Source organism: Poecile atricapillus, chromosome Z (genome assembly GCF_030490865.1).
Source record: "Poecile atricapillus isolate bPoeAtr1 chromosome Z, bPoeAtr1.hap1, whole genome shotgun sequence".
Lineage (NCBI taxonomy): Eukaryota > Metazoa > Chordata > Aves > Passeriformes > Paridae > Poecile > Poecile atricapillus.
Genome location: NC_081289.1, coordinates 600,473 through 613,988, shown reverse-complemented (window position 1 = coordinate 613,988; position 13,516 = coordinate 600,473). Strand labels below are relative to the sequence as shown.

Genomic DNA, 13,516 nt, shown 5'->3' with positions numbered 1-13,516 from the left:
CATTGTCCTGCAGCACTGGGTGACGTGGGGACATTGTCCTGCAGCACTGGGTGACGTGGGGACATTGTCCTGCAGCACTGGGTGACGTGGGGACATTGTCCTGCAGCGCTGGGTGACTTGGGGACATTGTCCTGCAGCGCTGGGTGACGTGGGGACATTGTCCTGCAGCGCTGGGTGACGTGGGGACATTGTCCTGCAGCGCTGGGTGACCTGGGGACATTGTCCTGCAGCACTGGGTGACTCAGGGACATTGTCCTGCAGCGCTGGGTGACGTGGGGACATTGTCCTGCAGTGCTGGGTGACTCAGGGACATTGTCCTGCAGCACTGGGTGACCTGGGGACATTGTCCTGCAGCACTGGGTGACATGGGGACATTGTCCTGCAGCACTGGGTGACCTGGGGACATTGTCCTGCAGTGCTGGGTGACTTGGGGACATTGTCCTGCAGTGCTGGGTGACGTGGGGACATTGTCCTGCAGTGCTGGGTGACGTGGGGACATTGTCCTGCAGCGCTGGGTGACATGGGGACATTGTCCTGCAGCGCTGGGTGACTCAGGGACATTGTCCTGCAGCGCTGGGTGACTCAGGGACATTGTCCTGCAGAGCTGGGTGACTCAGGGACATTGTCCTGCAGCGCTGGGTGACCTGGGGACATTGTCCTGCAGTGCTGGGTGACTCAGGGACATTGTCCTGCAGTGCTGGGTGACTTGGGGACATTGTCCTGCAGCGCTGGGTGACTCAGGGACATTGTCCTGCAGTGCTGGGTGACTTGGGGACATTGTCCTGCAGTGCTGGGTGACGTGGGGACATTGTCCTGCAGCACTGGGTGACTCAGGGACATTGTCCTGCAGCGCTGGGTGACCTGGGGACATTGTCCTGCAGTGCTGGGTGACTTGGGGACATTGTCCTGCAGTGCTGGGTGACTCAGGGACATTGTCCTGCAGTGCTGGCTGCAGCCCTGAGCCCAGGCTTGGCTGGCAAAGACCCTACCATGGATCCCCTGGTCCCTGTGCTGGATCCCTGTGCTGGGTTCCTGTGGTGGATCTCTGTTCTGGATCCCCATAGTGGATCCCCATGCCGGTTCCCCCTGGTGGTTCCCTGTGGTGGATCCCCATGCTGGATCCCTATTCTGGATACCTGTGGTGGATCCCTGTTCTGGATCCCTGTGGTAGATCCCCATGCTGGATCCTGGTGCTGGATTCCTATTATGGATCCCTGTTCTGGATCCCCGTGTCGGATCCCTGTACTGATCCCTGTACTGATCCCCGTGCTGGATCCCTGTCCTGGTTCCCCATGCTGGCTCCCCGTGGTGGATCCCCGTGCTGGATCCCCATGCTGGATCCCCGTGCTGGATCCCTGTCCTGGTTCCCCGTGCTGGTTCCCCGTGGTGGATCCCCATAGTGGATCCCCATGCTGGATCCCTGGGCTGATCCCAGTGCTGGATCCCCATGGTGGATCCCTGTTCTGGATCCCCGTGGTGGTTCCCTGTGCTGGATCCCCATAGTGGATCCCCATGCTGGATCCCTGTCCCTCGCTGTGCTTTGGATCTCCCCTCCCCTCCCGTGTGGCCCCAGGTGCCATCAGGCCACGTCCCTGGGGGTCCCCAGGGTGGGGCCCTGCTCCTGCCAGGGGGTCCCCAGCACCCCAAACCCCCCAGAGCGGCGGTGGCCGGGTGACAGCGCTGTCCCCGTGTCCCCAGGACGCTGTCCAAGAACCTGGTGAAGAACGCCAAGAGGACCATCGGCCGGCAGTACGTCACCCGCAAGAAGTACACCCCGCCCGCCTGGGAACAGCGCAGCAGCCACAACTTCCCCGAGGACAACGAGGACGAGATCTCAGGTGGGGACAGGGTGACATTGTCACTGTGCTGGGGACAGGGTGGGGTGACACTGTCACTGAGGTGGGGACAGGGAGAGGTGACACTGTCCCTGTGCTGGGGACAGGGAGAGGTGACACTGTCACTGAGGTGGGGACAGGAAGAGGTGACACTGTCACTGTGCTGGGGACAGGGAGAGGTGACACTGTCCCTGTGCTGGTGACAGGGAGAGGTGACACTGTCACTGTGCTGGGGACAGGGAGAGGTGACACTGTCCCTGTGCTGGGGACAGGGAGAGATGACACCGTCCCAGCAGTGGTGACAGGGTGAGGTGACACTGTCACCGTGCTGGGGACAGGGTGGGGTGACACTGTCCCTGTGCTGGGGACAGGGAGAGGTGACACTGTCACTGAGGTGGGGACAGGGTGAGGTCACACTGTCACCGTGCTGGGGACAGGGTGAGGTGACACTGTCACTGTGCTGGGGATAGGGAGAGGTGACACTGTCCCTGTGCTGGGGATAGGGAGAGGTGACACTGTCACTGTGCTGGGGATAGGGAGAGGTGACACTGTCCCTGTGCTGGTGACAGGGAGAGGTGACACTGTCCCTGGGGTGGGGACAGGGTGAGGTGACACTGTCCCTGTGCTGGGGACAGGGTGAGGTGACACTGTCACCGTGCTGGGAACAGGGAGAGGTGACACTGTCCCTGTGCTGGTGACAGGGAGAGATGACACTGTCACTGTGCTGGGGACAGGGAGAGGTGACACTGTCCCTGTGCTGGTGACAGGGAGAGATGACACTGTCCCTACTGTGGGGACAGGGAGAGGTGACACTGTCCCTGGGGTGGGGACGGGGTGAGGTCACACTGTCACCATGCTGGGGACAGGGCGGGGTGACACTGTCCCTGTGCTGGTGACAGGGAGAGGTGACACTGTCACTGAGGTGGGGACAGGGTGAGGTGACACTGTCACTGTGCTGGGGACAGGGTGGGGTGACACTGTCACTGAGGTGGGGACAGGGTGAGGTCACACTGTCACCGTGCTGGGGACAGGGAGAGGTGACACTGTCACCGTGCTGGGGACAGGGAGAGGTGACACTGTCACTGTGCTGGGGACAGGGTGGGGTGACACTGTCCCTGCCGTGGGGACAGGGTGTGGTGACACTGTCACTGTGCTGGGGACAGGGTGGGGTGACACTGTCACTGAGGTGGGGACAGGAAGAGGTGACACTGTCCCTGTGGTGGGGACAGGAAGAGGTGACACTGTCCCTGGGGTGGGGACAGGAAGAGGTGACACTGTCACCGTGCTGGGGACAGGGAGAGGTGACACTGTCACCAAGGAACGCACACATGTCTATGTTTGTGGTTAACAACACCGCTCCAAGCACACTGACCACGAGAGGTGTCCATCAGGAGAAGTGTGACAGCAGGAACGCACACCTATCTATGTTTGTAGTTATTAACACCTGTCCAACCACACTGACCATGAGAGGTGTCCGCGAGAGGTGTCCACCAGGAGATGTGTGACACATGTCTATGTCTGTAGTTATTAACACCTTTCCAAGCACACTGACCACGGGAGGTGTCCATCAGGAGATGTGTGACACATGTCTATGTCTGTAGTTAGTAACACCTTTCCAAGCACACTGACCATGAGAGGTGTCCATCAGGAGAAGTGTCACCAAGGAGCGCACACCTGTCCATGTTTGTAGTTTCTGTCCTGGGAAGGTTCTCCAGAAACGGTGTCCCCAAGCTCCAGAGCTCTCAGGGTGACAGGCGGGCAGTGACCCCAGCAGGGAGGGTGGGTGGGTGGTTGTTCTGGGGTCAGGGACACCGTGTCCAGCGCCGCCGCGTCCCCGCAGTGTCCGAGGAGCTGGACAGGAGCACGCTGACGCCCGGCAGCACGGTGAGGCCGTCGGAGAAGATGACCATGACGCACGTGGTGGAGCGCGCCTGTTGCCGGGACTACCAGCGCCTGGGGCTGGGCACGCTGAGCAGCAGCCTGACGCGCTCCAAGAACGAGCCCTTCCGCATCTCCACCGTCAACCGCATGTACGCCATCTGCCGCAGGTGAGCGGGGCTCCTGGTGGCTCCTGGTGGGTTCCTGAGGGTCCTGGTGGGTTCCTGTGGGTTTCTGGTGGTTCCCTGTGGGTTCTGGTGGGTTCCTGTGGGTCCTGGTGGGTCCTGGTGGTTCCTGTGGGTCCTGGTGGGTTCCTGTGGGTTCCTGAGGGTTCCTGGTGGTTCCTGAAGGTCTTGGTGGGTTCCTGGTGGGTTCCTGTGGGTTCCTGAGGGTTTCTGGTGGTTCCTGGTGGGTCCTGGTGGTTCCTGTGGGTTCCTGAAGGTCTTGGTGGGTTCCTGGTGGGTTCCTGGTGGGTTCCTGTGGGTCCTGGTGGGCTCCTGAGGGTCCTGGTGGGTCCTGGTGGGTTCCTGAGGGTCCTGGTGGGTTCCTGAGGGTCCTGGTGGGTTCCTGTGGGTTCCTGAGGGTTCCTGGTGGTTCCTGAGGGTCCTGGTGGGTTCCTGAGGGTTTCTGGTGGTTCCTGTGGGTCCTGGTGGGTTCCTGTGGGTTCCTGGTGGGTTCCTGTGGGTTCCTGAGGGTTCCTGGTGGGTTCCTGTGGGTCCTGGTGGGTTCCTGTGGGTTCCTGAAGGTCTTGGTGGGTTCCTGGTGGGTTCCTGTGGGTCCTGGTGGGTTCCTGTGGGTCCTGGTGGGTTCCTGAAGGTCTTGGTGGGTTCCTGGTGGGTTCCTGTGGGTTTCTGTGGGTCGTGATGGGTCCTGGTGGGTTCCTGAGGGTTCCTGAGGGTCCTGGTGGGTTCCTGTGGGTCCTGGTGGGTTCCTGTGGGTCCTGGTGGGGTCCTGAGGGTTCCTGAGGGTTCCTGGTGGTTCCTGTGGGTCCTGGTGGGTCCTGGTGGGTTCCTGTGGGTCCTGGTGGGTTCCTGAGGGTCCTGGTGGATTCCTGTGGGTCCTGGTGGGTTCCTGTGGGTTCCTGTGGGTCCTGGTGGGTCCTGGTGGATTCCTGTGGGTCCTGGTGGGTCCTGGTGGGTTCCTGTGGGTCCTGGTGGGTCCTGGTGGGTCCTGGTGGTCCTGGTGGGTTCCTGAGGGTTCCTGTGGGTCCTGGTGGGTCCTGGTGGGTTCCTGAGGGTTCCTGAGGGTCCTGGTGGGTCCTGGTGGGTCCTGGTGGGTTCCTGTGGGTCCTGGTGGGTTCCTGTGGGTCCTGGTGGGTTCCTGAGGGTCCTGGTGGGTCCCTGAGGGTTCCTGAGGGTCCTGGTGGGTCCTGGTGGGTTCCTGAGGGTTTCTGGTGGGTTCCTGAGGGTCCTGGTGGGTCCTGGTGGGTTCCTGAGGGTTCTGGTGGGTTCCTGAGGGTCCTGGTGGGTCCTGGTGGGTTCCTGTGGGTCCTGGTGGGTTCCTGTGGGTCCTGGTGGGTTCCTGTGGGTTTCTGGTGGTTCCTGTGGGTCCTGGTGGGTTCCTGAGGGTCCTGGTGGGTTCCTGTGGGTCCTGGTGGGTCCTGGTGGGTTCCTGTGGGTCCTGGTGGGTTCCTGAGGGTCCTGGTGGGTTCCTGAGGGTCCTGGTGGGTTCCTGTGGGTTCCTGAGGGTTCCTGGTGGTTCCTGTGGGTCCTGGTGGGTTCCTGTGGGTTTCTGAGGGTCCTGGTGGGTCCTGGTGGGTTCCTGAGGGTTTCTGGTGGTTCCTGTGGGTCCTGGTGGGTTCCTGAGGGTTTCTGGTGGTTCCTGTGGGTCCTGGTGGGTTCCTGTCGGTTCCTGAAGGTCTTGGTGGGTTCCTGGTGGGTTCCTGTGGGTCCTGGTGGGGTCCTGAGGGTTCCTGAGGGTCCTGGTGGGTCCTGGTGGGTTCCTGAGGGTTTCTGGTGGTTCCTGTGGGTCCTGGTGGGTTCCTGTGGGTTCCTGGTGGGTTCCTGTGGGTCGCGATGGGTCCTGGTGGGTTCCTGTGGGTCCTGGTGGGTTCCTGTGGGTTTCTGAGGGTCCTGGTGGGTTCCTGTGGGTCCTGTGGGTTCCTGCGGGTTCCTGAGGGTCTTGGTGGGTCCTGGTGGGTTCCTGAGGGTCCTGGTGGGTTCCTGTGGGTTCCTGAAGGTCTTGGTGGGTTCCTGGTGGGTTCCTGTGGGTCCCTGTGGGTCCCGGTGCATTCCTGTGGATCCTGGACTGTGAACCCTGGTCACTGCTGTTCTTGGATGACCCTGAGCCCTGGTCACTCCTGTCCTTGGATGACCCTGAGCCCTGGTCACTCCTGTCCATGGATGACCACGTCTCTGGTCACTCCTGTCCTTGGATGACCACATCTCTGGTCACTCCTGTCCATGGATGACCCTGAGCCCTGGTCACTCCCATCCATGGATGACCACAAGCCCTGGTCACTCCTGTCCCTGTTTGTCCATAAATCCGGCTCCCAGGTGCCGTTACCTCCTCGGGCCGTGCTCCCTGTGTCAGGTTGGGTTTCCCCCACGTGGAGTTTCCATGGAACAATCCAAGGAACAATCCAGAAGATCAATTAGCCCAGGCTGCAGGGGTTAATTAACACCCTAACGAGGCCGGGGAGAGCCGTGTCACCCCCAGCTCTGTTCCTCCAAGGAACAATCCAGAAGATCAATTAACCTGGGGGTTAATTAACACCCTAACGAGGCCGGGGAGAGCCGTGTCACGCCCAGCTCTGTTCCTCCAAGGAACAATCCAGAAGATCAATTATCCCGGGGGTTAATTAACACCCTAACGAGGCCGGGGAGAGCCGTGTCACCCCCAGCTCTGTTCCTCCAAGGAACAATCCAGAAGATCAATTATCCCGGGGGTTAATTAACACCCCCTAACGAGACCCGGGAGAGCCGTGTCACCCCCAGCTCTGTTCCTTCAAGGAACAATCCAGAAGATCAATTATCCTGGGGGTTAATTAACACCCTAACGAGGCCGGGGAGAGCCGTGTCACCCCCAGCTCTGTTCCTCCAAGGAACAATCCAGAAGATCAATTAGCCTGGGGGTTAATTAACACCCTAACGAGGCCGGGGAGAGCCGTGTCACCCCGATTTTTGTGTCCACAGCTACCCCGGGCTGCTGATTGTGCCGCAGAGCATCCAGGACAACACGATCCAGCGGATCTCGCGCTGTTACCGGCAGAGCCGGTTCCCGGTGGTTTGCTGGAGGAACTCCCGCACCAAGGCCGTGCTGCTGCGCTCCGGGGGCCTCCACGGCAAGGGCGTCGTGGGGCTCTTCAAATCCCAGAACGCCCCGGCCCCCGGTGAGCGCCGAGCTGGGGCTGTGGGATTGTCCCTGCCGCGGGGTGGTGGCACCTGGGGTGACCTGGCTTGGACAGTGACACCCTGCCTCGGGGTGGTGACACCTGGGGTGACCTGGCTTGGGCAGTGACACCTGGGGGTGACCTGGCTTGGACAGTGACACTTAGGGGTGTCCTGCCGCAGGGCGGTGACACCTGGGGTGACCTGGCTTGGACAGTGACACCTGGGGTGACCTGGCTTGGACAGTGACACCTGGGGTGACCTGGCTTGGACAGTGACACCTGGGGTGACCTGGCTTGGGCAGTGACACCTGGGGGTGACCTGGCTTGGACAGTGACACCTGGGGGTGACCTGGCTTGGACAGCGACACCCTGCCTCAGGATGGTGACACTCAGCTGTCCCCTGGCTTGGACAGTGACACCCTGCCTCAGGGTGGTGACACCCGGGGGTGACCTGGTCCTGGGAGGTGACACTCAGGGGTGCCCTAGCTAAGGGTGGTGACACTCAGGGTGTCCCAGCCCTGGGAGGTGACAGGGGTGTCCCCAGCTCTGGGAGGTGACACTCAGGGGTGTCCCCAGCTCTGGGAGGTGACACTCAGGGGTGTCCCCAGCTGTGGGAGGTGACACTCAGGGGTGTCCCAGCTCTGGGAGGTGACACTCAGGGGTGTCCCCAGCTGTGGGAGGTGACACTCAGGGGTGTCCCAGCTCTGGGAGGTGACAGGGGTGTCCCAGCTGTGGGAGGTGACACTCAGGGGTGTCCCCAGCTGTGGGAGGTGATACTCAGGGGTGTCCCAGCTCTGGGAGGTGACACTCAGGGGTGTCCCAGCTCTGGGAGGTGACACTCAGGGGTGTCCCCAGCCTGGGGAGGTGACAGGGGTGTCCCCAGCCTGGGGAGGTGACAGGGGTGTCCCCATCCCTGGGAGGTGACAGGGGTGTCCCAGCTCTGGGAGGTGACACTCAGGGATGTCCCCAGCTGTGGGAGGTGACACTCAGGGGTGTCCTCCCAGCCCTGGGAGGTGACACTCAGGGTGTCCCCAGCTCTGGGAGGTGACACTCAGGGGTGTCCCAGCTCTGGGAGGTGACACTCAGGGGTGTCCCAGCTCTGGGAGGTGACACTCAGGGGTGTCCCCAGCTGTGGGAGGTGACACTCAGGGGTGTCCCAGCTCTGGGAGGTGACACTCAGGGATGTCCCCAGCTGTGGGAGGTGACACTCAGGGGTGTCCCCAGCTGTGGGAGGTGACACTCAGGGGTGTCCCAGCTCTGGGAGGTGACACTCAGGGGTGTCCCCAGCCTGGGGAGGTGACAGGGGTGTCCCCACAGGCCCCTCCCAGGCCGACTCCACCAGCCTGGAGCAGGAGAAGTACCTTCAGGCCGTCATCAATTCCATGCCCCACTACTCTGACGCCGGCGGGCGCAACACCCTGAGCGGCTTCACCTCAGCTCACATGAGCAGTGCAGGTGAGGGACGTGGGGAGGGGGCTCGGGGGGCTCCCCCACATCCTCTGCAGGACCCCAGCTCCGGCCGCGCCTCCCTGGCTGGGGTTTGGGAGATCCGGGGGGTTTGGGAATCTCGGTGTCCCTGGAGCTGGGAGCAAAGGCTGGGATTGGGGACAGACCCTTCCCAGGGGGGTCTCAGCACTGCCTGAGCCCCGTGCACGGAGCTGGGGACAGGCTGGGGACCCCTGGTGAGGCTGTGCCCAGCTGGCCCTGCCCAACCGGACATTCCCAACTGACCATTCCCAACCGGCCATTTAGAACTGGCCATTCCCAAAGTGACCATTCCCAACTGACCATTCCCAACCGGCCATTTAGAACTGGCCATTCCCAACCGGCCATTCCCAACTGACCATTCCCAACCGGCCATTTAGAACTGGCCATTCCCAACCGGCCCTGCCCAACCGGCCCTTCCCACCTGGCCATTCCTCACTGGCCATTCCCAACCGGCCCTTCCCAAAGTGACCATTCCCAACCGGCCATTCCCAACCGGCCATTTAGAACTGGCCATTCCCAAAGTGACCATTCCCAACTGACCATTCCCAACTGACCATTCCCAACTGACCATTCCCAACCGGCCATTTAGAACTGGCCATTCCCAAAGTGACCATTCCCAACTGACCATTCCCAACTGACCATTCCCAACCGGCCATTTAGAACTGGCCATTCCCAACCGGCCCTGCCCAACCGGCCCTTCCCAAAGTGACCATTCCCAACTGACCATTCCCAACTGACCATTCCCAACCGGCCATTTAGAACTGACCATTCCCAACCGGCCCTGCCCAACCGGCCCTGCCCAACTGGCCCTGCCCAACCAGCCCTTCCCAAAGTGACCATTCCCAACTGACCATTCCCAACTGACCATTCCTCACCGGCCATTCCCACCCGGCCATTCCCACCCGGCCATTCCCACCCAGCCATTCCCAACTGACCATTCCCAACTGACCATTCCCAACCAGCCCTTCCCACCCCGCCCTTCCCAACTGGACATTCCCAACTGGACATTCCCAACCAGCCTTTCCCAACTGGACATTCCCAACTGGACATTCCCACCCGGCCATTCCCAACCGGCCCTGCCCACCCGGCCATTCCCAACTGACCATTCCCAACTGACCATTCCTCATCAGCCATTCCCACCCGGCCATTTCCAACCGGCCCTTCCCAAAGTGACCATTCCCAACTGACCATTCCCGACCGGCCATTCCCACCTGGCCATTCCCAACCGGCCCTTCCCTGGAGGACAGAGCTCCATCATGCCCTGGCGCACTCTGGTGCCGCCCATCCTGTCCCAGTGCCACCCATCCTGTCCCTGTCCCATTCCTCCTGTCCCAGTGCCACCCATCCTGTCCCTGTCCCATTCCTCCTGTCCCAGTGCCATCCATCCTGTCCCGGTGCCATCCATCCTGTCCCAGTGCCACCTGTCCTGTCCCAGTGCCACCCATCCTGTCCCATTCCTCCTGTCCCAGTGCCATCCATCCTGTCCCATCCCTCCTGTCCCAGTGCCATCCATCCTGCCCCATCCCTCCTGTCCCATTCCTCCTGTCCCAGTGCCACCCATCCTGTCCCAGTGCCATCCCTCCTGTCCCAGTGCCATCCCTCCTGTCCCAGTGCCATCTGTGCTGTCCCAGTGCCACCTGTCCTGTCCCAGTGCCACCCATCCTGTCCCATTCCTCCTGTCCCAGTGCCATCCCTCCTGTCCCGGTGCCATCCCTCCTGTCCCAGTGCCATCTGTGCTGTCCCAGTGCCACCTGTCCTGTCCCAGTGCCACCCATCCTGTCCCATCCCTCCTGTCCCAGTGCCACCCATCCTGTCCCAGTGCCATCTGTGCTGTCCCAGTGCCACCTGTCCTGTCCCAGTGCCACCCATCCTGTCCCATTCCTCCTGTCCCAGTGCCATCCATCCTGTCCCATCCCTCCTGTCCCATCCCTCCTGTCCCAGTGCCACCCATCCTGTCCCAGTGCCATCCCTCCTGTCCCAGTGCCACCCATCCTGTCCCAGTGCCATCCATCCTGTCCCAGTGCCACCCATCCTGTCCCTTCATCCCACCCATCATCACTGGACACATCAGGGGCTGGGGGCTTTGGGGAGCCCAGGGGGGTCTCCCTGATCCTGCAGGGAAGGAACGTCCGGCCGCCCCCGAGGCCTCTCCTGCTGCGGGGGGACACGGCCGGGGCTCGGCTCGGGGGTGGCACAGGTGACCTGGCAGGGCTGGCACTGGTGACCTGGCACAGGTGACCTGGCACTGGTGACCTGGCACTGGTGACCTGGCACAGGGTGGGCTGGGGGCCGAGCCCCTGACCCCAGGGCTGCCCCTGCTCTGCCGTGGCTCCGGCTGGACGGTGCCTCCCGCGCTGGCTCCGCATCCCTGTGGCCCCGCTTGTCCCGGCTCCGGAGCGCCTGAGAGCTCTGGGGTGGCCTTGGGAACCTTGGGAGCACCTTGGGAGCTCCGGGAGCACCTCAGGAGCACCTTGGGTGCCCCAGAATGGCCTCGGGAGCCCCAGAATGGCCTTTGGGAGCACCTTGGGAGCACCTCAGGAGCCCCACAATGGCCTGAGGAGCCCCAGAATGGCCTTTGGGAGCACCTCAGGAGCTCCAGGATGGCCTCGGGAGCCCCAGAATGGCCTTTGGGAGCACCTCAGGAGCTCCAGGATGGCCTCAGGAGCCCCAGAATGGCCTTTGGGAGCACCTCAGGAGCTCCAGGATGGCCTCAGGAGCCCCAGAATGGCCTTTGGGAGCACCTCAGGAGCTCCAGGATGGCCTCAGGAGCTCCAGGATGGCCTCAGGAGCTCCAGGATGGCCCCAGGAGCACCTTGGGGGAGCCCTGGAATGGCCTTGGGAGCACCTCAGGAGCCCCAGCATGGCCTCGGGGGCACCTCAGGAACCCTGGGATGGCCTTGGGAGCCCCAGAATGGCCTCGGGAGCCCAGGAATGGCCCCAGGAGCACCCCAGGAACCCTGGGATGGCCTCGGGGGCACCTCAGGAGGCCCAGGATGGCCTCAGGAGCCCCAGCATGGCCTCGGGAGCTGACGTTCTCTTGGTGCTGCAGATTTCTCCGACAAGAGGCAGCAGCCTAAGCTGGGATCGCTCATGAAGCAGGTGATGGGAGGGAAGGACGAAGGGCCTGGGACTTTGAGCCGTGGAGGTGAGGACGGGGTGGGGCCTCACCCAGACCCCCAGCCCTGGGCAGCTCTCGTAGAGTAGATTCTTCTCTGGGGGGAGCAGGTGATGATCCCAGGAGGAGCAGGTGATGATCCCAGTGAGGAGCAGGTGATGATCCCAGTGAGGAGCAGGTGATGATCCCAGTGCAGAGCAGGTGATGATCCCAGTGAGGAGCAGGTGATGATCCCAGTGCAGAGCAGGTGATGATCCCTGTGAGGAGCAGGTGATGATCCCAGTGAGGAGCAGGTGATGATCCCAGTGAGGAGCAGGTGATGATCCCTGTGAGGAGCAGGTGATGATCCCAGTGCAGAGCAGGTGATGATCCCAGGGAGGAGCAGGTGATGATCCCAGTGAGGAGCAGGTGATGATCCCAGGGAGGAGCAGGTGATGATCCCAGTGCAGAGCAGGTGATGATCCCAGTGCAGAGCAGGTGATGATCCCTGTGAGGAGCAGGTGATGATCCCAGTGAGGAGCAGGTGATGATCCCAGTGAGGAGCAGGTGATGATCCCAGTGCAGAGCAGGTGATGATCCCAGTGCAGAGCAGGTGATGATCCCAGGGAGGAGCAGGTGATGATCCCAGGAGGAGCAGGTGATGATCCCAGGGAGGAGCAGGTGATGATCCCAGGGAGGAGCAGGTGATGATCCCAGTGAGGAGCAGGTGATGATCCCAGTGAGGAGCAGGTGATGATCCCTGTGAGGAGCAGGTGATGATCCCAGGAGGAGCAGGTGATGATCCCAGGGGGGAGCAGGTGATGATCCCAGTGCAGAGCAGGTGATGATCCCAGTGCAGAGCAGGTGATGATCCCAGGGAAGAGCAGGTGATGATCCCAGGGAGGAGCAGGTGATGATCCCAGTGAGGAGCGGGTGATGATCCCAGTGCAGAGCAGGTGATGATCCCAGTGAGGAGCAGGTGATGATCCCTGTGAGGAGCAGGTGATGATCCCTGTGAGGAGCAGGTGATGATCCCAGTGAGGAGCAGGTGATGATCCCAGTGCAGAGCAGGTGATGATCCCAGTGAGGAGCAGGTGATGATCCCAGTGAGGAGCGGGTGATGATCCCAGTGCAGAGCAGGTGATGATCCCAGGGAGGAGCAGGTGATGATCCCAGTGAGGAGCAGGTGATGATCCCTGGAGGAGCAGGTGATGATTCCCTGTGAAGAGCAGGTGATGATCCCTGTGAGGAGCAGGTGATGATTCCCTGTGAAGAGCAGGTGATGATCCCAGGAAGTGATTCCCTGTGAAGAACAGGTGATGATCCCAGGGAGGAGCAGGTGATGATCCCAGGGGGGAGCAGGTGATGATCCCAGTGAGGAGCAGGTGATGATCCCTGTGAGGAGCAGGTGATGATCCCAGGAAGTGATTCCCTGTGAAGAACAGGTGATGATCCCAGGAAGGGATTCCCTGTGAAGAGCAGGTGATGATCCCAGGGTGATCCCCAGGGTGATCCCCAGAGCCGCAGGGAGGAGGGAGGGCTGAGCCACATCCCCGGTGCCATCACCTCCATGCCATTCCTGTCCATGTCCCGTGTCCCCTGTCCCCTGTCCCGTGTCCCGTGTCCCCTGCTGAGGTGGCTCTCATCCTGTGCCCCCAGGGCTGGGTCACAGAGCCAGGGTCATCACCCTGTCCTCCCCCAAGTGCGCGTCGCCGAAGGGCCGCGAGACCCCCCGAGGTACGGAAGCGCCCGAGCCGGCGGCTGTGACTGACCACTGACCACTGACCACTGACCACTGACCCCCACTCACTCCTGCCCCTCCCACTAATGGCCAGTAACCCCAGTAACCCCCCCAGCCCCCCCCTGCTGCTCCAGGTGTGCCACGGGCAC

The 13,516-nt window shown here is 62.0% G+C and overlaps 1 protein-coding gene across 2 annotated transcripts in view; it reads left to right on the top strand.

Annotated features, from left to right (window-relative positions):
* The window catches only part of LOC131573845 (myotubularin-related protein 5-like), a 105,871-nt gene that overhangs the window by 82,347 nt on the left and 10,008 nt on the right, over nt 1–13,516 (top strand). Inside the window, exons 25-30 of one of the 2 annotated variants that reach the window (XM_058828131.1) lie at nt 1,699–1,838; nt 3,676–3,883; nt 6,848–7,044; nt 8,362–8,499; nt 11,582–11,677; nt 13,286–13,363. In XM_058828131.1, coding sequence (XP_058684114.1) covers nt 1,699–1,838; nt 3,676–3,883; nt 6,848–7,044; nt 8,362–8,499; nt 11,582–11,677; nt 13,286–13,363 — 857 coding nt within the window. The remainder of the gene's footprint in view (nt 1–1,698; nt 1,839–3,675; nt 3,884–6,847; nt 7,045–8,361; nt 8,500–11,581; nt 11,678–13,285; nt 13,364–13,516) is intronic. The other variant, XM_058828132.1, reaches the window with a different exon arrangement.